This window comes from Corvus brachyrhynchos, unplaced genomic scaffold, assembly GCF_000691975.1.
Source record: "Corvus brachyrhynchos isolate BGI_N302 unplaced genomic scaffold, ASM69197v1 scaffold370, whole genome shotgun sequence".
Classification (NCBI taxonomy): Eukaryota; Metazoa; Chordata; class Aves; order Passeriformes; family Corvidae; genus Corvus; species Corvus brachyrhynchos.
The window spans coordinates 1960512-1984967 of record NW_008235977.1 but is presented as its reverse complement, the minus strand read 5'-3'; the positions used below and the strand labels follow the sequence as shown (position 1 = coordinate 1984967).

General features: G+C 39.6%; 1 protein-coding gene across 3 annotated transcripts in view; it reads right to left on the bottom strand.

The window, feature by feature from the left end:
* HECW2 (HECT, C2 and WW domain containing E3 ubiquitin protein ligase 2) overlaps positions 1-24456 on the bottom strand; it is a 178033-nt gene that overhangs the window by 60352 nt on the left and 93225 nt on the right. For all 3 annotated transcript variants that reach the window (XM_008630005.2, XM_017728581.1, XM_017728587.1), the window contains 5 exons: positions 20281-20388; positions 8645-8739; positions 4648-4723; positions 2679-2848; positions 38-180 (listed from right to left, as the gene is read on the bottom strand). In XM_008630005.2, coding sequence (XP_008628227.1) covers positions 38-180; positions 2679-2848; positions 4648-4723; positions 8645-8739; positions 20281-20388 — 592 coding nt within the window. The remainder of the gene's footprint in view (positions 1-37; positions 181-2678; positions 2849-4647; positions 4724-8644; positions 8740-20280; positions 20389-24456) is intronic.

The following is a 24456-nucleotide window of genomic DNA, read 5'->3' as shown; positions in this document are numbered from 1 at the left end:
CTGAACACAAGTTAGCATTAAGAATGTATTCATTTACCCAATTGCATGTCTCTCCAATAGTCTCTGAACAGGTATGGTTAACTTCCCAAGGAAGCGCTTGATGATTGGACGACTCTTGGCAAATTTGTCTTTAACCTCAATTTCCAGGACATCTGTTAGAAGTGCAACAAAAGAATATTTCTGGAAGGAAAGAACATATTTGACACCATATCAATACACCTTTATTCAGAAAGTATATACTTAAGTACTACTAATGTGCAGCAAACTCCGAAAGCAATGACTGATGACAGCAGTTTCCACACGGCAAAATAATGTCAACATCATTTATTAACGAATTTTTGCATATATAACTAGCTTTTTACTATTTTACATTCCATTTTACTGTTCCTTGAAAAGAATTTCTCAGTAAGAAATTGCACTGGATTAAAGCACTTTCAGGGCCTATGTCAGAAAGTAGAAAGCCACTGCAAGCTATCGCTTCCTTCTATTTGCACAGGGGAAAGCAAAAAAGAGAAGGAACCCTTGCTGTACTCTGTCAGGTCAATGCAGGAGGAAGGAAGTTAAGTGTCTCACTCCAGGCTGTGCTCAGAAGAATTTCCCTCCCAACACCATGCTTTGCATTAATGTTTTGTATGCATGACAGGAAGTCAAAAGTGCAGTGCATATACAGAACATTCTGGAGCACCATTACTAAAGGAGTAGAATTTTCCATGGAGTTTTGCCCCAACATTGACAAATGTCAGCAAACTCCAACAGAACCTTCTCCCACACTTGGGGACTTTAAACAATATGGTGCTAATTTACAGAAGATTTCTTGATGTCTGGTAAAATCATTCTTCCACCTTTCCCTCCATGGGAACATTAACACAGTTGCTCTCTTCAGCCTTCATTTTCATGCATTTTGTGGGTACTTCATCTCTTAGATCTGTACTGCTCTGTCAAGTGTGCCCAAAGATGGCCAAAATATTCAAAACTGGCACAGGGCAAATGTTAAGCAAGCATGTTGGCAGACACACACACCTACATACAGTGTGATGATAAACTACCTTAGGAAAACAAGCTTAGGAACCCAACATTTGTATTTCTCATCTAGATTTTACGATATTCCAAATAAACAAGCAAAGTATGGCATAGCCTACTCAGAAAAAACAAAGTCATCTGGTTACACTTTTACTATCTGTTACCTTTAAGATACCTGAACAAACCACAACCTGTGTACAATGCCTAATACACATGTGGTTAGGTAGCCAAAGATATATTGAACAAGGAACAAAAGGAGAAATAGCTCCTCAGTTCAGCTGTAGGCATGAGATAAATATATTCCAAAAAACCAATTAAACTGGCTCAGGAATAACATCATTTCCTCATGCTGGGCAACTGTCAGAACTGGGTTCCTCTGATAAACAGAACTTAAAAATTTGTCACTCTCAGTTTGCTATAGTATCACCAATTACTTTGCAGAAAGTATTAGATGTAAAACAGGATCAATTCTGCACCACTAGGACAGCATATGTAAAGGGATCATAACTGCTGCTGTCAGAGCATTGCTACAGGGAAGATCCAGCAGCTAAAGCAAGCTGATACAACTCCTGCACCAGCAGACATAATCACTTTTCTAATAAGCTTCAAAGCCAAGGAGAACTGGAGGAGAAATAAAATTGGGGAGAAAAAGAGTAGGTTTTCTTTCTATCTACTGGATAGATGGATAGACAGACAGAAAACTGAAGTACCAGTTTAAAGATCTGAACTTGGATTTTTCAGAAGATTTTAAGACTATTCACATCTACAGTCTTTCCCACAACCAAGCACCCCAGGGCAGTGCTAATGCTGGCCCTGCTCAGTTCTGCTTTACTGCTTGTTTGGTTAATGATTTGTGGAAACATTTCCCAAAGCCTACTCAGTTTTCATCTTCCTGAAGAATACATCAACATTCACCACAGTACAGGCTTGCCAGTCCTGAAAGGGCTATGGATGTGTGTCAGTAGTTTCACTTTGCCACATAAACATTTATCTTCAAAAGCAAGCCTGGCTCTCCTGCATTCAATGAAAGTTGTGGGACTGAGCTCCTTCCCTGGGATCTGCACAGTTCTCCCAACACAAACACATTTGGCAAACTGGCTTCTGCCAGACTGTGTGTTTGCCCCCCTTGCTGAGTGGTGCTCTAACACCTTCCTGGGTTTTCCTTCCTGCAGTTGTGCTCGCAGGGGCTCCACCAAAGAGCATCCCCTCTGCCTGACAAAACTGACGATTTGTCACCTGCTACACACCACAAAAACACCATTTCCAAATGAACAGTTGTTGCAATCATTGAGCATAAATGTTCATGTAGTGTACCTTCTCTTAAAGAGTCTTCTCACAACATATAATCCAACTTTAACTAATTTATTTTTGCAATTTCAAGAAATCTACAGGGTGGCTAAGTGAGTTCAGCTTTTTTTAGCAGAGGAGGGAATGAAAACCTGCCAGCAGCTTAAATACCCGTCTTTAATATGCAGATGATAACTGTTTCTATCCACCAACAGGATTCCTAAAATGACTAAAATTTCTGTGTCACTTTAAATACCTTGCTACAAAAGAAGCTCACAGCTTTCAGAGAGTAAGGCCTAATGCATGAGGAGAAAGTCCAAGCCTGGTACAGTGCATCAGCTGGCAGAGAGCTCTCAACAGGGATACATTACCTCTCTGTGCCAAACAGGATTAGTTGTGTTACTGATGATAGTCGACCTTCTTTCCTGGCCATGGTGAGCAAACGTAGGAAATGTACTTTTCTTGCCTGGCTGAATGGACATCTTTAGATAAGGATCAGGGTTGAAGAACATGCCCTTTTTAAGTCCAGCTGCTCTAATATCTATAAAGCAAAACAAGAAGGAAGGAAAAAAGGAACTGAGTAAATTAAAGCTAGTTCACAAAGTAGTGTATTCCTAAAATACTACCCAGGAAATAAATTCACCACAGATTACTAAATAAAGCAACTTAAAAGTACTCACACGTTAACTGGATCCAGTGTACAGCAGGAAATCAAGTGTTTTCCCAAAAGAATATAAGGAAGAAAGGTATCAACATCCTCATTTACATTTGAGCCTCCAGTTATTTGTAAAACAAAAAGCATAAACTTGTAGATCACCTACAAATGCTTTTCTCAGTAAGGTATGTACGGTATTTCCACTCAAGGAAAGAAAAGAAACACTGACAAAAACGGCCCAAAATGAACCACACAGTACTTGTTATGTTTCTAGGCAAGGAGAGGAGGCAAAAACTGTATGGGAGGTAATGTAGTGAACAGACACTTTCCAAAAGTTCAGTCTTTGATAAATGTAACTTATCAAGTCTGCTCTGGACTATGATGCAATTTTTTCCCAACAAAGCAGATAATCCATCCCACATAAAAAGAGGCAAAGTTTTCTGAAAAGGCTTCTTCCTAGGGAAACCTCAGTACTGCAACCCTCGCAACTTACAATAATAAATAATAATTTCCTCAGAAACATACTGTCATGACTAAGGACTTCAATGGTAGTGCAAGCTTCAGCAACAAGAAAAATAAAGAGGTACTTTTTATAGAATACTAGATTTTAAACTTAACTGTAAAATATTTCTCTGTTTCTCTGTAGGTTTGCTGAAGCACAAGACTCGTGTCTTTTTCCATTAAGTACACCGGTATGCTGCATGCAGTAATGCAACTGGCACATACAATTTATACATGCAGGCAAAATTCCCTGCTCTAAAATTAAATGCCATGCCTGTGGATTTAGTAAAAAAAAAATAAAATAAACCTACCCAATATTCAGAATACACACAGCAGAAACATGATGAAATAAAGAGTCGTGCAAATGAAAAACCCAAAAACATTACAGGACACACGTCACAGGCCTATCAGTCAATACACCTTTCAAAATTATTTTATGAGGCTTCTCAGGCAGAATCACAGCTGACTATTAAACAAAACAGGTTTTTCAGAATTCACAAAGTAATTACTTGTACAGTCCACTATGTGAGTCTGCACAACCTATCAGCTCTATCTCAGGTAACTGCTGAAAGGCCACTTCAAAAAGCAGGTTTTTTCTGCTCTACCTCTACAATCTCTACATGTTTTTTATTGTCAGCTCTTCAAGTTTCAGAAGTGAATTTCATCTGCCTTTGCTCAAGCTGAATATGCTTCTGTCTCACACAAGATTTCCCTGGAATAAAGTGCTAATCAAAACAAGTGAAGCTGGTAGACTGCACCCCTACAGCTATTTCACTGTAGTGACAGCTTAGCTCTGTTACAAGTGAAATTTTTTTCCCTTTCTAAGCCACCATTTGCAGCTATTGCTTTTTTCAAGGTGATGAAGCCAGACAGCATTTTAGTTAGAGGTACAGTTTTCCACTCTCCAATCTGAGAGGAACTGTCCCTTGTGCAAACTGGAAATTTCTCTAAATTTTTCATGCTGGGATATATCAAATCCATTTCTTTCACTGGAGATCCATGATTCTGGCTGGTTTTCAACCAACAGTTGTTCTAAAGAAATGACATCTTTCAAGCCACTAGAGTGTGCTCCTACAGAGGCTAATGAAGAAAAGCATTCCATCTTTGATGTTATTTAGAACAGCAACTTTTTACTTTTTTTTTTGACAATAATTTGTAAAACACAGAATAGTGTTGTTTTTTACCTGATAGGGTAAAGCTGACTAACTTCCTAGAGTGCTGGGCTCCAGAAGCACCTTCATCCGTGCCTTCTACTCCCATCTGAAGAGGAGAAAAAAGAAGAAATATACCACAGAAGTTTTCATCCGCTTTGTACATGCCTGAGGATGATAACACAATTTGAAAGTACTATGCTAGGGAAGCACCCGACCAAATACTGCCTATTACCACAGAGAGCATTTGTTTACAGCATTTGTTTACAGCAAAATTTCTATTATTTATGTCACACAGTGCTAATTAATACACCAGGAGCTCAAATCTTCCAAACAGAACATGTATAGGCTAATACACATGCAGACAATTTTAATTGGAGAAAACCTGTATTTTTTTACAGCTTTCCCTTCTGTAAAATAACAAACAACAGTATGGATTTGTAATACAAACCAAAGCACTGAGCTGGCCAGTGACCAGCAAGCATATGTACCTTTTGTCACTTTCCACAAATAAATAATTTAGTGTGCAACAAAAAAAAGTGAAGAGATCAAAGAGAGACTAAGAAAGCTTTTGGCTCTATGAACAAAAGCTCCTTTTAAACAGAAAAGCACATCAGACATCTAAATATAAATGTGGTCTAAAAGCTTATGCTTCACAGATTTTGAAGTTTGGTTTCTACTGAAATCCCTCATTAGGTAAAGCACTACTTCAGAATAAAACGTCCCTCACGTATTAATATCTATCTCTTTCAACTAGCAGAAGAATTTGTCTTTCAAGACAGAGGAGATGCGCATCCAACCGAATAATCTATCACAGAGACATCAATGGAGCTGTCTTCGAAGACAAATGGTTCCCTGGGCAGGCACTGCACTCACTCCCAGGCAGGAGAGGTGACACAGAAAAAGTTTGAGCCAAACACAGCACTGAGGATTAATACCAGTAATAGAACAGGGTCTGATGAAAATAAGCTGAATAAAAATGGGCACACCTGTGTGCGTAGATGAAAAATGTGAGGCAGCCCTGAGCAGCTGAGCAGTGGTTTGAAGTCACCAGATGGATAAATGACTCTGCAGCTGTGGGAGCCACAGGGAAGCTGCTTTGCATTCACTGAACACGTAATCATTCCTTTTTCTATCACTTTAAGCTACTTAATATTATTAGCTTTCAAATACTTCCCACGATGATCAGCAAGCACATTGGAATTTCACTGGAATTAGCGAACGTGCAGATTTCTTCAGCCAAAGTGATGAAGCACCCATGATGTTGGAGCCTGACATCCCCATGGCCCTCAGCAGTCTTGTGAGGGAACACACCATGCCAACAAGCCCTGCTACTCGCCAGCCCGCCCATTCCCTTCCCTCACTGCTGGCTTCATGGGCACTTCCCACTCTCAGGGCAAGACAAGTCTCGCCAGAGTACTCAGAACTATCCCCTTTCCACCCAGCATGACATTATTATGCCAGTGATTTTATATGGATGCATAAGCAGTGACAGGTGGTAGCAAAATTATGAAGGCATCAAAAGCAGTGGGTTAATTCCAGCTGGATCAGTGTCCCCTTGTCTACAGACAGATACCATGGAAGCAGCAAGGGGTGCATCACACTGTGATAGTGTTGCTGTCCAGGCAAGGCCACAGGAATGCTCTGTATTCCAGTTTCCTCTTTTGGGCTTATTTCAGCACACACTATTTTCCTTGTTAAAAATGCTACTCATCAACAAAAAGGCCTTCCCCATTCTATATCTATTTTTCTGCTCTAAGTCAGACTTCATTCGAATAATTCACATTGCTAATCACAAGTTCATCTTACAGGAAATAGAATTTGCCCACAATTCAGCTATGGTAACATGAATGGTGACAGTGTTTCCTAGCACTTCCATGATTTTTCTATATAACCTTTTCCTGTTCCAGTATGATCTGAACAGCAATTTCAATTCTTCTGTGCCAAGTGAAAAATTTCATCCCAGCACACACACGGAATTTTGCATCTGGTGTAACACTGTTTCTGAATGCTCCATCAGGCTTTCTATCTTCCTTGAGTCAAACAAACACCACAGAATGTTAGCTGCTTATCCAAAAATATGATGGACTGAAATACCTGGTGTGATACACCATCAGTATGAGACAATCCAGTAAGCAGGGAATTTATTGCACCACAAAAAAGGGGACTGCGCACACCATGACTCTCTTACCACTTCCCCAAACAGCATTTCTCTAGCAAGAGACAAAACAAGTACCAAGAAAACCCAGTAATCTCTACTGCACAGTGCTTAAGCTCCACACCAAAACCATGGGCATGCAGTGAGGTTTTAATGTTTAACAATAGGTTTACTTACATACAACTAACCCAATATGACATTTTTAGGAAGTATCATCTGAACTGTCATACAACATTCTCATCAGGGAAACTAACAGCTCACTATTTCTGGAGGTCTGCACTGTTAACACAAACAAAAATGTTTATATAAAATTACCCCTTCCAGCAGGTCTGTAAATTCTGTACAATACCCAGGACTCTGCATTACCACTCAAAGGAAAGAAATTTAAACAGCAACGGCTGGCATAAGCCTTCAAGAATTACCATGACTCTGAAAGAAAGATCTTCAAGTAGCTACCAATTAAATTCATACTCAGATGACAGAAGTTCATAAGTTCTTTTGTTCAATGAATCTCAAAACTACTGGTGGGTAACATGATAAGGTCAAGAAAATATCCAACTTCAACTGGTTTCTCCATTCAGTATAATCACTCTGCGTCTCAATAATGATATGGTGCAGCATGCAGCCCATTCTAAGGGTTATTCTGAGATGCATTTATTCCTCTTGTTCAAAATCAGACCACCTTACTGTCTTTAGTTTATAAATTGATATTAAAGACAGTAGCTGTCAAGCTCATTAACTATGACACATTTTCTCCTGTAAAATATCAAGTTTGTATGCATCTGTGAAACTGTTACTCATAGTGAGATCTGACAAAGACATGAAAATTAAATTATGCTATCACCTAGGTTTCTAATTCTAAGAGAAAACCCCCACACATTTGGTATACTGAGATATAAAGTCTAGTATAGTACATACAGTATCAGACAACCATAGCATGCACTTGTATATAATACACAGCACTGAAAAAGCACAAGTTTAGAATAAAAGCTATTCATTCTGAGTAACTTCTGCTCTACTGGATCTTCAACACTGCAGTTGTCAGGACACCACCCTGACAGCTGTGATCTTAAATATTTGGCAGCTAGCATCAATGAATCAAATGCACTGTGAAACTTGCTGAAGCTTCAGCTGAACAGCTAACCTGTTAGATAAATTACTTCCAGCAAAAGCACCATGGTACAAGTTTGGAAGCCTTTTCTTCCACTACTTTAACAACTGTTCCACTACTACTTAAACAACTAAAAAAACTCCTCTAAAACTTATAATGCATAATGCAATATGCAGTAAGTCTCATAATGCAAATGCAGTAAGACGATACTTCCCAATAATCAGGGAATTACTAAATCTCAATGGTATATGAACACTCAAAGAATTCTGTAATTTTTGCAAGAGCAGAGTTTTGTCCAGTTTCATTTATACTAACAACTGCTATTTCAGCAGCAATTTCATAGTGAATATTAGGAAATATTTGAGAAGTAAGAAGAAACTGAGAATTTGGACAAGGTTTCAGTTATATAACCAGTGCGAAAAATTTCTATTATGCTGTTAAATTACAGAAAACTATAAGTATCAAAAAACTGAAAGCAAGCAAAGTCAAACTCTTAGCATAAAAAAATTCAGTTAAGCTCAGTGACTTTTTACTGTTATTTTATTATGAGCAATGCAAAACCATGAAAAGCATTTTCCAGGTTTTATAATTTTTGTTAGGCAACACTTTTTTTTTGGAAAATAATTGCTGTCAATAGTAAAACTAGGAGACATATTGATAGGTTGGTCTGACAGTTAATACTGTCATCAGTACTATCATCTTATAAAACCTATCAATAACTCATCTTAAACAAATACAATGAACAAATAGGCTAAACTCACCATCACAGCAGGGTTTTTCACAGTGATACATGGAGTAGTAGCTCGGAGGGCTCCACTAACACCATGGTAATATTTAAAACAGATCTTTATTTCAGCTGAAAAGAAAACAAAAACCACATGAAACACTTCATGACTGACCCTAGGCAAAAGAGAGACAACAAAAGGATCCAGCATTCAGTGACCTATCTTCAGAAATACTCCAACAGGAAATTAAAAATAGAGCTGCTGGTTATATCCCCTTTGTGTGTTGGGTCCTTCTGTTACTTAACAGACAAAAATGATAACTTACCTAATTCTGCAACTTGTATTTCTGCTACTTTGTCAATATCATCAGCCCTGGAAAAGGCATACTGAGACATTTGCCACAAGGATGATTTTGTAGGAATTTGGAAGAATGTGACACATAGCTGAAGGAAGCTGGAAACACTTTATATATCGGAACACAGGAAAGGTAAACGTTGCACCATGTTTCTGGTCCCACTGATTAAATTTTTGTTTGCTAAATTGCATTTACTGCAAACAAAAGAGTATTATGCTTAACTGAAGCCTGACCTCCTCTGTAGTTCCTCTCCAATTATAGCAGAACAGCTATAATTATGGCTGCCCTTGATCCTGTGGGATTTTCCCTATCTGGAACAATGTCTGTTTTCCTTCTCCATTGGGATAACTTTTCTGTGTAAGGCTGATGAGGGTTTTACCTCTGGGCACAGAGATGGCCACAGGCAGACAGCAATGGCCAAAGGCAGGCAGGAGTTACAGCAGCCAGTTCAGACAGAGGATGTGTATAAAAGTCTTGGCAGTTCAAATCCTCTGCTTGGTTTAACAATATGTCAGTAGTCCTGAAGTCCTGAAAACTGCAGAGTTTTGTATAAGATTTTGAGACATATACATATTCCTTGAGGGTTGAGGTATTTCATCACTGCAAGATAAAATACCCACTTATCCTTACTCAGAAACCACCCTGCAAGCCTGCTCAGCCAAAAAGGATTATTTATTTTAAATTTGCTGCAGTTACAGATCAACATTTATTTACTATCTTCCTCCCAGAACAAAGAGGAGACACCTCAGAACAACCCTTCAAAGCAAAGTGTCTGCTGACAGTGCCTCCAGGGAATCAGGAGGTGGAGAAGCTGCTGAGCCCACTTCCTCCTCCTCACAGATGAGTTCACACACACAGACAAAACATGCTCTATTTACCACAAGCTTCACAGCAAAATTCAAAATGCAGACAATTTCTAATCACCTACAAAGGTTTATCAGACCTAGAAGTTATCAGGCAGGACTATGAGTTAGTTTCTTCGTTAACTGAGCAATTCTGCTTACCTACCAACAATGCTTATATTCAGGACACACAAGAAGTTCTAGCTCACATAAAATCAGAGGTTCAGCACTTGTAAAATCTGGGAGGATTTATACCAAGTACTGGACCCTCCGCATTGTAAAATGTACATACTAAGTAACAAGAACTCAAGTCTGAGCATCTCTTACTCACATTGAGAACATATTATGGCTACATGAGAGCATGGTTAAGACCAATTCCACCAAGACTTCCAATTTCTAGCTATATTGCTTACTTTTATTGCACTGCTTACTTTTATTACAACCTAAGCTTAATTTTTCAGAGAGTTTCTGGAGCTGCTGTTTATGCAGTCTGTTGTGACTATCTTTGCTCAATTCATCACTTTTGAACAGAATCTAGCAATGGTAAGGTTATCAGCCCACAGACAATGTGATGGTGGACAAATCCTCTCACTAGACTGACAGGTACATTTATTTAAAGGCTGAAATGCAATACTGCAAGTTTTGCATCCTCATATTTCTTTCTTATGCTCTCTTCTATGAGCATACAGTACTTTTCAATGCCTGTATATGGCTGGTAATAGAACAATTCTTGATTCAAGAAATGGATCTGACAATCTCTTTCAGGTACACTAAATTAAAAAAAAACAATCAAACAAACAAACCCCAAACTTCATGACTTATTGCTAGAAATATTTAGAAAAAACATTTAAAAACATGGCATGGAGACTTTTTCTCCCACTTGCCAACAGTAGCAGCACTGATTCAGTTTGGGCTTCACACAGCACTGTATTCACATGCATTTAGAGGAATGGCAGATCTGCTGTGAGCAGTGTCAATGGGATTAATACAAGAGAAGGTGTGCTTGAAATTCAGCACTAAATTGAAAAATGGGCTACACAACACATGCATGAAGATGTTGTCAAAGTGAACAGGTATTTGCAAGACTGGATCTTATACACAGCAACAATACAAACACTCCATAGGATAAGAGACACCGAAGTGGTTTTGTTCTTGGCTAATAACCCTAGAAAGTGCAGTTAATGTTAACAGAAGAAATCTCAGAGGAATCCTGTCAGTTCAAAGCAGCTGAGGATGTAGCTTTTTGACCTGTCTGGTACTGTGTTATCAGGAAAAAAAATCTGGATTAGAAGAGGTTTTTCTTGATGACTGATGGATTCCTGAGCTCTAGATGTACTGAAAACAAGTATCTGTGGCTGTTACTGATAGTTACAGGTGATGTGCTGAGATGTGTTCTAAGGCCCCATAAATGCAGATTTCTTCAGCAACAGTAAGTTCAATTATCTGCAAACAGGACTTCAATATTTTGAAAACTGAGTTCAATACCATATTAATACAGGTTTCCTCTGATCTATTCCATACTCTAAATACACATTAGCACATGTCACCTACAGAGTTTTCCCCGTATCTTTTATTCCTCCTGCCACCTTACTTTTATGTGTTCTCTTCAGGGGAAAATTGGCACTTCTCTTTTTTCTTTCCTACTTATTCTTCTTCAACAGGTTAATGAGATTGCTTTGCACATGATCCCTAATAAGAATGTTAAGAGCAGTAAACCCAGTAAAGGAGATACATCTGTTCCTGACCACAGGACCATTTGCTGTATCATTAAAGAAAATGTTTCAGAACACCAAAGAATTTTCATTCATGGGAAAAATTAATGTATTTTTGATACTACACATGCCCTGTTGTAATTGACATTCCTCCAGACATCTTACAGACCACAATAAATTCCTTCTTTATTTAAAAATAAGCCAAAAATTAAATTGGGGGATCTATGATTCTTTCAAAGTTATTACATGGCCATATAAAAAGTGATACATATGTTAATTAATCAGAAAACTCTGTGAAACTATAATCCCCTTCTTTTAAAGCTAATAGCTGTTGTAATTTCATAACCATAGTCTTATAGCTCAGGTCCATTACATAAAAATGTTGGAATCAGTAAAGGTTTCTGGGACTCAGACACTGACATTTGAATTTCAAAAGAACACCTGCATGAAATTATAGTGCTGTTACCTCTATGGACCATACACTTTTGCCTCTTCAGTAATAAAGGCATCAGCTTACACTAAATAATTGCTTGGGTTTAAAACATCACTAATTCCCCAAAGTTCCTCACTAACTACTTTTTTACTGCCTTTAATACTTTACCTTTGCCCATCAAAAGAATGCTTTATGAAAGAAAGATACTAAGAATACATAAATACATGAGCATAATCCTAGGAGAAAGCATTCTTTCCAGAAGACTGATAATGCAGGAAAGCAGGTGTGTTTGCTGTAAGAACAGCTTGCTCCAGACAGACCCTAGTCAAACAAAACACCTATATTAGAGGTGGAATCACCTCCACTGTGAAGGGATGGGCAGACACACCTCCAAAAAACAGGGCAAATCCAAGCTGGGTTACAACAGTCTGTGGAGCAAAGCAGTGCTCCCGGTTCACTGTATGCAACCTGCACAGCAGCTAAAACTTCCTGGACACTGCAGCTGAGTGCCCAGAAGGTACTTGGACTGAATCCATGGCTCTCTGCAGATAGAAACATATGTCTTCCAACATTCACTGAGGGAAAAGCTGACAGCACAGTAACTCATCGGAAAAATATGAGAGCATGTTCTGCAAAACTTATTCAAGAAAACTAGAACAAATGAAGTCACTCACATTCACACTTTACAAAGCTATAAAGGGAGATGCAATCCGTGGAAAAGCAACTGTGTTAAATCCTATTTTTTTCCCTTCTGAACCTGATAGACAACTGCAGAAATTTAGCAGTGCTCTGCCTGTCCTGCCAGTTGAACTTTTCCATAGTGTGACAGTTCAGTGAACTCAACGTTTCTGTTTGGACATTTAGCATTCTCTTCTCTGCATCACTTTCATCATGTGCATTTTTGATTATTTCCTACTGGGCAGCAGGAACACAGCAGCAGAATGCAAGGGCCAAAGCTGGCAGTCCCCAGGTACTCGCCATCTCTCTCAGCAGGTCTATCACAGAATTTACTTTACAGGAACATTACGCAAACCACCTACAAAGTGACTTACAGAAAGTTTTTCAGCTAAACTAGGATCAATAACAGAAAATGCTTATGTCCCAGTGGTCTTTCCATCTAACCTGCTTCAAAGGGAACATGGACAAATGGCTGTTCAGGTAACAGAGCCTCCCTATCACTGCCAGCCCCACTCACTTCACTGTCATCAGAGATTCTTATTTACAGTCATGAGCACCGGCTATTATGCTCCAGTTTGGCAAAGCATTTAATTATAATCTAACCTTTAAAACAAAACACTGGGGTATTATGTGCTTGAGGAAGTCAACAAAGCCTGCCACGAATGTAAAAAATACAAGACTTGATCCTGTTTCAGTTATTTGTGATACTCAAAAATAGCTGTTAAGAGACAACATAAAAAACCAGCAGAATAATAGAAGTATTTCTAACTCAGTAAATATGTCTATGAATAGAGTAGGGACAATAACCATGAGTCCCCAGACAGACCACTGAAAGGGCACTGGTTGCAGGGCACTGCACAGATGAATGTTCCGGGCTCAGAACAATTCCATGTGAGAAAACCGTGACCTTTACAGAATTTAACTGGCAAAATTATAAGCAGTAAAAATATAAAGATTGGGTACAAGTAATGAATTACATTCATAGAACATTCAATAAAATTGACCATTACGGTCAAAACCATTCCAAAACCTAAACTCTGTTCATACCTCTAGTTACAAGCAGCCCTTAAAAGTTAAAAGTATACAAAGTTCAATTATTAAACTGGTGGGTTTTTTCCTTCAATATCTATCAGCTTTTAACAAAAAAGAGAGCTGGGAATCTGCTTTGCTAGCTACCAAGTATGGCAATTTCAGTCTTAATACACTATTTTTGCAAAAGTTATAATTTCATGGAAACAGGGACTGAATACCAAGAACTCCACATAAAACCTCACTTTTAACATGATACCAGCACAATTCAAACACATATATTACCACGTTTTCTGGATATATTTCATAGTCTACTCATGTTCTTATTCAACAGATCGAGAGCAGCCCTGCTGAGAAGGACTTGGGTGAGCTGGAGCAGGAGAAGCTGGACATGACCCAGCAATGGGCACTCACAGCCCAGAAAGCCAAATGTGTCCCGGGCTGCATCCAAAACCCCATGGGCAGCCCCTCTGCTCCACTCTGAGATCCCACCTGGCACACTGCACCCAGCTCTGGGGGGCCCAGCACAAGAAGGACAGGGACCTGGTGGAGTGAGTCCAGAGGAGGCCACCAAGAGATTAGAGGAATGGAGCACCTCTCCTATGAAGACGGGCTGCGAGAGTTGGGTTTGCTCAGCCTGGAGAAGAAAAAGTTCTGAAGAGAACTCACTGCAGCCTTTCAGTACTTGAATGGGGCTTATCAAAGAGATGGAGACAAATTTTTTAGCAGGGACAAAGAGTAACGGTTTAAACTAAAATAGGGTAGATTCAGACTAGATACAAGGACAAAACTTTATACAGTGAGGGTGGTGAAATGCTGGCATAGGTTGCCCAGAGAGGCGCCTAATCCCTGGAAGCACTCAAGATCAGGCTGGATAGGGCTCTGAGCAACCCAACCTATTGAAGTTGTCCCTGCTCACCACAGAGGATTGGACCAGAGACCTTTAAAGGACCCTTCCAACTCAAACTGTTCTGTAGTACTATGCCACAAACATGAGATTTTAGTTCAAAACACACAGCATCTGTGCAGTCACTGCATCCAAGTATCACAGTGTGGCACCAGAAGAAATTTAACCACAAACATCCCAGGGGGGATTTGGAAATGATTGATCTGATAAGACTGGCAGTCTCTGGATGAATCCCAACAGCTGCCTCACTGTGGGTTTTTGCTCAAGACATAAAGCTATAGCACCGGTAAAGAAAATATATGCAAATCAATGTATTTCTATTCTACTGACAGCAATGACTGTGACATCAAACGGTATAAATAACAACAAAGACAAGTAAAGTAGGTGAAGGTGCTTCTTGTGGACACAGTAATTAACACTCACGGGACCAAGACCATAACTGACAAATACAAGGCCAATACAGTGGCAAAGCAGGCTCTCAGCCTAAGCCCATACTAATAAACCAGGCAGGACCATGGCAGAGACTCAAGTGTGAGCACACGACCATCCATAGTGCTGAACAATGACATCCCCCTGTTTTACCTACTAGAGTATGTGCAGCTTTTAACTTCTGGGCACGTTGCACATGGAAGTGCATAAGTACCAGTTACCTGCTGCACAGCACTGACTGTACTATGCTGAATCTCCCTGTCATGGCATCTCCAACATGACCTGTCCTTCCCCATATCACAGAAAATTGACTTAGAAGCTGCAGACTATGAATGAGCTGCAGCTGTTACCAATTACTCCTAAATAAAAGTCAGGCTTCCTCTCACATGTTTTTTCTATCACCAGCCCTCCTATAGATCATGTCACTCCATCTTTCTGCTAGCTTGCTCTCCATAACTAATACTATCACCATCATCTCTGTTTCCAGCACAATGCCCCAAATGGAGCCCCTTCCATCCCAAGATCACAGACTGCTACACCCAGAGAACACTTGCCATGTGAAATCATTTCTGGGGCAGCTGAAACCTCTCTCACCAGAGAGTAAAGGCCCTGATGTACTTAGGGACCTGAACAGCCTGATGTCATGCTAAATACCAGATGACCATACCAAATGCAAAAGCATTAAGCTGTGTTGCATGTTCCCACTACGGCCACCTGTTTAGGATAATGCTCCTTGAACTTGTTTCCTTTTACAGGACGATGAAAATTGTAGAGCTGGGTTTAGCAATCCTTCTGTAGTTTACACAGAAAAAAAAACTGAGGGAGCCATGTAGTGAGTCATTGTTTTCCTTCCCTCACATTTTAGCAAGCCTCAGAGCAAGATGTTTGAAAGCCACCTCTACTACGTGAGGAAATAGCATATCAGGCATATTGATCCTCAAACTCACCTTCTTGAATGTCTAAAATGACTGAGTTCCCTTTCATGCCTACAAAGCACTTTTGCTCCTTCCCCAGGGAAAAGCAAGAGGAACACCTGCCTCTGTACTGGCTGGCTCTGCAGTTCAGAGCCACTCACTTTGTCTCGAGGTGACATCTTAAGGACACCGGCTGTTTGTGATGGTGAGCTGGACTTGGTATTTTGGGAATATTTTCTTTCTCCTCTGCATAATATTTCCTCCCTCCCCTTCCTCAGCCACTCCCCTCAAAGGCTGCTTGTTTTTCTGGAATACATTAAGTTCATTTCTCTTTATTTCACTGTTGGTTCCTTTGATTCTCCCTTCCAGGGCAGAGCCTACAGAAATTTTGTTTTGTTAATTTTTGTCTGAGGCAAATAGAGTGTTCTTTGATCATCCTTGTTTTGCTAATTTTGGATGCTTTGAGGGGAATTAATGTCTGTTTTTAGTATGAAGATGAGACTCTCCCCTCCCATTTTTCTGCAAGTTGCTTGATCTGAATAGAGTAGATGGTAAACTATGCCTTTACATGTTACTTTCTTGGAAAAATAGGTGTTGAATCACTAGGGAGGGATTTTTAAGAGGAATAAATTAAATCATCTTAACATTGAATTACAAGACTGCAGACAAACAGTAATGTGAAATTCCAGAAAAATGCTTCTCCAAGCCTACCGTTAAATATAAGCATAGATCTGAGACCTTGGTGAAACTATAAATAAATTTACAATTATGCTCATGGAAAAACAGCTTCCCAAATTAAGGCATAAGATGTTTTTCTTAGAAGATACAAATCTTTTTGCAGAAGGAGTCCGAGGCCTAACCCAGCTGACTCCCACTGATTAACATTAAAGAAATTAAAATGGAAATACTCCTTCTGCATGAGATTTGTTTGCATATGGCTCATTAGCAATGCTATAATTCTCTGCACTTCACCCTCCAGAGATGTTAGTGGTGAAAAGATACATAATGTCCTTAGGCTCTGACACTGCCAGCGAAAACACACATCCAACATCTTTGGTGTAAGTGCACTCTGACTGAGCCCAGCTCATTATCCAACATTAGTAACTTACGTTCCTTTTCTTCCCAAAAAGACATGACAACTTCAGGCCAGTTTTGAGTGTAAATCCTAAAGGATTATTGTAGTTACTTAGCGTAACTCTGTTAACAAGCTTCATCAGTTCTCCTCGCCAGAGCAGGTGCAATGCTCCTCAGGCTTGCAGAAAACATTCCCTTCCTCTCCTTGAGTACAGGTGGAACAGGGAACCTGCAGTCGTATAGGTATCACAGTATATAGGTGGTGGCAATTAAGTACTGTCCCCCTCTACTTGGTACTGGTGAGAAACACCGTGTCTAGTTTTGGGTCCCTAGGTTCAAGAGCATGGAGAAAATGGAGGGTGAAGAGCAGAGGGCTACAAAGGTGGCTGGGATGGAGAAAATGTGACATATGAGAAGAGGCTAAAGGAACTGGCCTTGTTTAGTCTGGTGAAGAGGAGGTTAAGGCAAGACAAATGTTACTATCTCTACTCTTTCCAGTTGTATCAGAGATTTTAAAAGGGGTAATGGCCTCAAATATAAGCTACAGCCATACATATTGGATGCCAGAGAAATCTTTTTAGCTGGAACAATATTGCAGCACTAGAACAAGTTACCTACAGCATCTGCAAAATCTTTGTCCTTGAAAGCCTCCAATAAAAGCCATACTCAAGCAGGTGGACTCAACTCAAATGTTGGTCCCAGTTGAGAGCAGATTGGATGCAATCAGTGTTCTTATGCTGTGGCTAGTCTTCAACTGAGTTTAGATTAATCCATTTACACATTTTCTTCATGCTGGTCCCCCAGACATTGTTTCCCCTTATGGATCTGCTGCTTTAAAAATCCAGGGACGCTGCTAATGGTCTGTTGCATGTCATTACTGTGAGGAGCAAATATGATAAACCCCACATACCATGACCTGTATCTCACATAATCTGCCTCTCAGCAAAGATATTTCTAAACATAAAAAAACCTACAACTGGAGAGCTCTTTCCCAAATTTCAAAAATAATGGTGGATTAAAGCATCAGAAATACCTTACATTTAATAATCTGGTACATGTTTACTGATAATGTTACACTCTTCATCTGTCTCTCCCTCTTGCCATCACAGCGGCATCATGTGCAGTGCTATACTGAGAGACAAATCATATCTGTGCCACAACAGAGGAAAGAGGCTAAAAGGGGAGCTAAGTTTGTCTCCGTGGCTGCCACAGGCTGGGCAGTGCCAGGCCTGCAGGGCATGGTGAGAACCCCGACAGCACAGCTCTTCCCACACGCAGCCTGGCGCTGCACAGCAGTGACACCGCGGCTGCACCTGAAGCGCGCAGCCACCTGCTGTGTTTGCCCCTGCTGTGATTTAGTGAGCTGAGGAATAGAAAAGTAAAAGGAAAGAGCAGCTCCCTGTAGTTGTGTCAGTGTTGCTTCACCACCTATAAGCAACAAGGAAAAGCTTTGCAGAGCAAACATGGTCACCGATCTGTGGAGACATCTCATTTAAAAAGTGGAATCAGAAATTCAGTAAAGTGTTTCAGTGCAGTTTTTGGCCTCTCACTAGAGACACAAGTGTCACTGGTGACATATTTATCTACCATACTATGTGCTATAGCAACATATGCTCATAAACATTCCTTTTTACAGTTCTCAGCTGCTGCACAATTGCTTGTCTCCTGTTCATTGTATGGCAGCAGAGCTGTTTGTTAGTGATGCTAACCATGACCAAAGAACACACATCCTGCACTTTCTTTCAGCTGATTGTGATGTGCAGTTAGTTAGTCACAAAGTGCAAGGTCAGCTGCAGCTGGTTTTAAGTCCAAACTAGTAGCTCTTGAAGCAGTAGTTTGGGTTACTCACATGAACTGGAGATATTACTCAAGAGCCTCATCTCAGTACACTGTGGAACAACACGTAACCAGCTAAAAGATACAAGCATCCTTGAAGTCAAACTGCCCATATTGGCAACAATACTGATGGAGTACATGTGCAAGAAAGATGAGGCAATGAACTTTACTAACAGACATTTTAATCTGCTTTAACATACTAGTGTCTTTGGCACCAGGGAAGTTAATTATCTTTATTATTTTCTGGAGCATTATCTTCAGTTCAATCATTGTAATGTAATGAACTCCTGAAATGGAATTTAATTTTATCCTATTTAAGTGCCTTTTTTTTTTTTTTTTTTTTTTGAGAAGTGTGTTGTGTAACACATAGGGCAACTTGGCAAGATTCAATGATAAGCTCTAGAAATAGGAAGCTTTAATATTTATTTTTAGTACAGGGTATACAACACCTCTTGAAATACATGTATTACTGTTTTATCTGTTAATTAGAATAAAAATTTCTGCCAAGACCTACAGTAAGCAGCACTGCAGTGCTTCACTTCACTGCAGTGAAGTAGAGAGTGGGAGTATTTTTTTTTTTTTTTAACTTATGAAAGAGGATTCATTACTGTGAGGCTAAACAGGAGCAACTCAGAGCTCTTCTGGGACTGATTGCCACTTCGATGCTTGGCACATCAGAGTTTCCAGCAAGCTCTGACACAACATCCTATGATTGGAACCTCAGTTTCTTTAGGATCATATGCTTCATATGGTAAGATAGCATAGTTTCATCAAAAAAAAAAAAAAACAAAACCAAACCAAACCAAACAAACAAAAAAAACAATAAAAAAACTCAACCCACAGCAGAGTAGCTCAGCTTCCTATAAATCCTGGTCATCTGAGGGAGTGGTGTAGCTCTTCAATTTGAAGCTTGGCTACCAACAGGCCTTACAGAGTTCAACTGGAGGCTTTTTATTTCAGTCACACAGAGACTCTCGGTATTTTCAAACTGCCCAGTGGATTTTCCAGAGCAACAAATCTTCAGCTGAGAAATTCTGATGCAACAGGATGTTAGCACTTCCTAGAGACAAATCCAACCTCCACACTAACAAACATCAGCAAGCACTATTAGCTTACTAACTTTTCCCTCACACACACTTACCATTAATATTTGTCCATCTGAAATCTGGAATTTCTGTGGGAAGGGACTTCATCCTTGAGTGTGTATATACTATACCACACTGCACAAGGCAATTCCTTCCTCCCTTAAACTGAAACGTGCTGTCTAAGAACATCACTAGAATACAAATGGACATCCAAACTCAACTCCATTTTTATCATGTCCAGCAAATGCACTGGAAAATGCTCCCCCTCGGAGCAATACAATCAGTTCCCTTGGTTTATCAGAGGAACTGATGAAATGGATATCAAAAGCCATCCTGTTGACTTGCCTTTGAATATACACTGCATAAAAAGGTACTCACATTCCATAAAATAGGGGCCAGGTTCAATTCGCCACACAATTTGTCCTTTTTGCGTGCCAGTCACTCCCCGATTCTTGGAATCCCAGAAATTGGCTGGAGAGTTCTCATCTGAAGGAGGGAAGACAAAAAATAATTTCAGCAAGTAGTATTTAAAATATAAGTTTTCTTGGCTTTCTGTTTCAAGAGGATACAAAAAATTACTTGTATTAAATAAAAAAAATAAAGCAATCAAATTAACTTGCAAAGATAAATAGCTTCTCTTTTATGCTTGATACATCAGTTTATGCGGAGTGAGCAGACAGACACACAGCCAAAGTAAATATATGGGTTCCTGTACGGGGTGACTTGCCAAGGTACAGTATTAAATTCCAAAACTTCCCTAATCCAGCAGTGAGGCTATTGGGAGAGTATAGCTGATTGAAACTTCATCACAGAGCTACCACATTATGTTGTACATTGGTCCTGCTCTGTGATGTGAAAATCTAGCATTCATTCCCTAGCTAGGAAACGCATAATTGTAACTAGAGGTCTCCAGTTAGAGGCCCAAAGTGCAAAACTGGCAGTAAGCCAGGGCTAGAAATGAGAGATTCCACAAAATACATTCAAAGAAAACATTCAAAGCAAATAGTATCTGCAGAGCATCTTAGGAATACCAGTATTATCCCTTCTCAAATTCAGATTTTTGTCCAAACAAACACAGGCCTTAGGGCTTTTTTTATTTTCCAGCCTGTATTCAGACACCCAGAACACCGTAAGAATGAAAGAAAACCAGAGCAAGAAACTGTTTGAAAGGCCACAAAGGTGAGTTATGATGACACAGACAAAGCTGACATAAATCCAACTTAACTCTTTTGTACAGGAAGTTCTTTGGAAGTATGCATTGTAACATTTCACCAGTGCATTTCTGCTGCTGTTTCTTAACTAGACTAGACAAGAACTACACCTATGACATCAAATACAACATCCTAATTCTTTCCAGCGGTACTGCATATTCTTTAATCTTACTTTAAAAAAAATCCTCTTTTATTATATGCACTTGAGTGCATTCTACAATTTTAAAAAGACTTCACTAAGAACCTAGTCTGCGGTGGCTTTGTTCATCAAGCTCATATCCATTCAAGCACATTCCTTTGTACTTTGGTAGGAACACCCACATAGGATTACAGAACTGTCACCTACATTTTGGATATCCACATACTATTTATGAAAGAATAATAAACAATGCTGCTTTCTTACTTCTATCTTAAAAATATAAACTTACACTAAAGCTTCTCTTTCTCCTTACCATTCTGACTGCTCATCTCAGCATACACACGGTAACCCCACTGAATCATGATTAGTGCAGTCTGTACATCTCATCCCACCAAACTGGCACATGGAACATTACCAGACACATGCTGAGCTTCTGTGCTTGCTCAAGACAACTTACACACTGCCCAAAACCTAGAAGAGCTCTGGAGAATCAAGAGGTGGCCATAGCAAGCTACTGACATTTTTATGCCTCCAGCCATGAGTGACTTTGAGAATTTTTAGAAAGCTGCAGTCTCAACACCCTGATATCATGACAAGTCCAGGACCCTTAATTATCTCAACGACAAGGAGAAGCGACAGGAGGGTTCTCCTGACACCTGTGATCCTTGAGCTCGTAATGCCCTCAGGCTTAACTTCTTGTGCAGAATCAACATGATAGGACACAAACTGCATACACGAGGAAGTCAGGCACACAGGCAGTAAAATCTTAAACTGCACATATTTATTCTTTATTACAGTAAAAAACTTTCAGAGTAAACAAAGCTGTATCTCACCCATGTTTTGTTGGGGGTTTTTTTCAAAGCCATATAAGGAGGAACACTGAATGCACAGCCTGTAAATCATCCCCTGGGCCTTATAAAAAAAATCTCTATGTGGTTTGCAATGACACACTAACCAAAAGAATTTACTGTTGATGAATTTATTTACTGTTTCATTGTGCCTTACTATCCTAAGGTCCCGCTATTTTCTTCCAGACAGAATACTGGGAAGCCATGAGACACACCTTACTTATACTAGTGACTGTTCTGGTCCACCACACAAACTTGGTTATCCAAAACATCACTACCAAATGCAAGCAGATTCTTTAAAAATTCCAGTTATCTGAAACACAGGGTTTTAAACTATTCAGCCCTTTCATTTCATCTAGGTAAACGAAAATGTATTCCTGACAGTAAACATCTCACCTAACATGCTCTAGGTTCTGAATTTCTGTATTTAATCAATTGGAGAAGAGTTTGTTCACAATTCTAAGCAGAAGGACAGCTATTTGGTGTATTATAACCATAACCATGAGGTTTTTTATTCTTATCTAGTTCAACAAATGAACAAAGCCTGAAACAATGAAATATGCCTTTATTGGTGAGATTTCCAACAACAAGGCACAAGCAATTGTTCTTAGTTTTTTTATCAGTCACAAAGCAAAGTCAATGGCAATTTTTACAGGGATATTAGTGAGCTTCAGAAAAGGTCCTCCATGAACTGAGTCTCGAATTCTGAGCTGGTAGTTACAAGAATGCAGAACACTTTCTACCACTTTATTTAATAAAATCCCACATTTACGGAAGTGCCTGAATTTTCAGCCTTTTCATGAAGCAACGGACTCCTTTGCAGCAACGAAGACTAAATCATTGATACTCTGCCCACAGGCATGCTGCCACTGCAACAGAAGGTGGTGGAGACAGAGGGATGGAGAATGCTAACAGACCACTGCCTGTCAGCAATTGACTCAAATTACAGAATTTATATTTGGTCAGCTTTGACTTTCTTCTGAAACAGATGGCTTTTTTCTACTTTTATGATGTTATTCACATGGGGGAAAAATAACGGTACTAATGCATATGGAAAAATAACTTCAAACATCAGTTCATGGATTTTGAAAAGAGAAACTGAGCAGGAAAAAAATGCATAACCTGAAAACATTGAAGTACACAATACTGCCAAAAATACTTACAAAAAAAAGAAGCGTTTAAGAGCACAAAGAGCAACATCAGAATTATCACTGCCTCATTTCCTCTCTTCCCCCAAACATACATAGTATGTATGTGTGTATACATGCACACACACACACTCTCCCTCTCTCCATATATATATTCCATAGGGAACTTCAATCCTAAGCAGTTCTAGTCTCCTTTTAGCACATAATTGTTGCTCTTTGGGAAACTGGCAACTGTTCCAGAATCTGGGCCAAAGAGTAGATATAAATATCCCTTCCCAGAACATAAAATATGCAACAAAATAGTGTCTTACTGCATCAGTATCTTGTCCAGTGAGTCTACACTTCTGAAAGAAATAAAACAATGCAAGATGCACAGTTTCTCTCTATCTTCAGTAATTCTTAGACATAAAATACTACAGAACATAACTTCTCAGAGCTGCAACCCCTGTACAAATCAGAGTACATGAGATAATGCTGTACAACAAAAAGTGGGTAATAATAAATGTATCACTGTGTGGAACTTCACTCTGAGTAAAGCTCCTTGAAATCACTGTAAAGCAAACACATTCTGAGTAACAATGTCTTCTTTATTTAGCTACTAAACAATCAGCCAAACCCGGCATTAAGAAAAGTTGCACTGGCACACTGTTGGCTCTTCCTCAACTTGTCCTCTAGAACCTCCAGGTCTTTTTCTGCAAAGCTGATTTGCAGGTGGTCAGCCCCCAGCCTGCCCCAATGTCAGGAGTTACTCCTGTTTGCCCACGTCTCCAGCCTGTCTGGCCGCACAATCATGTGTTTTATCATCTGCTACTCTCAGTTTTGCATGAGGATGTTACGGAGTGTTGGAAGCCAGGCTAAGCCAGTGTCTGACATCAGTGGTCAAGAGGCTTCTGAGGAGTTCATATTTTGTTCTTTGTGTCTTATATCTTTCACTATTTCTGTCTTAGGATAAAAGGATAAACTACCTGAAATCCATCACCTCACAGAGTCATCTTGCATAGCTTAAAGCAACAAATAAATAAATAAGATAGAGTCTTTCATAAGACAGATAAAGAGGAACTGCTACCAATTAATTATCTGAAACAAGCCTTACGGTCCCAGTGCACAGACCAGTCACAGGCAAGCTAACACTCATCTTCTGGACCCAGTTTCTGTGATCAGTAGTGTTAGGTTATGTGATAAAAGGGTTGCTTCCATCAATATAAATG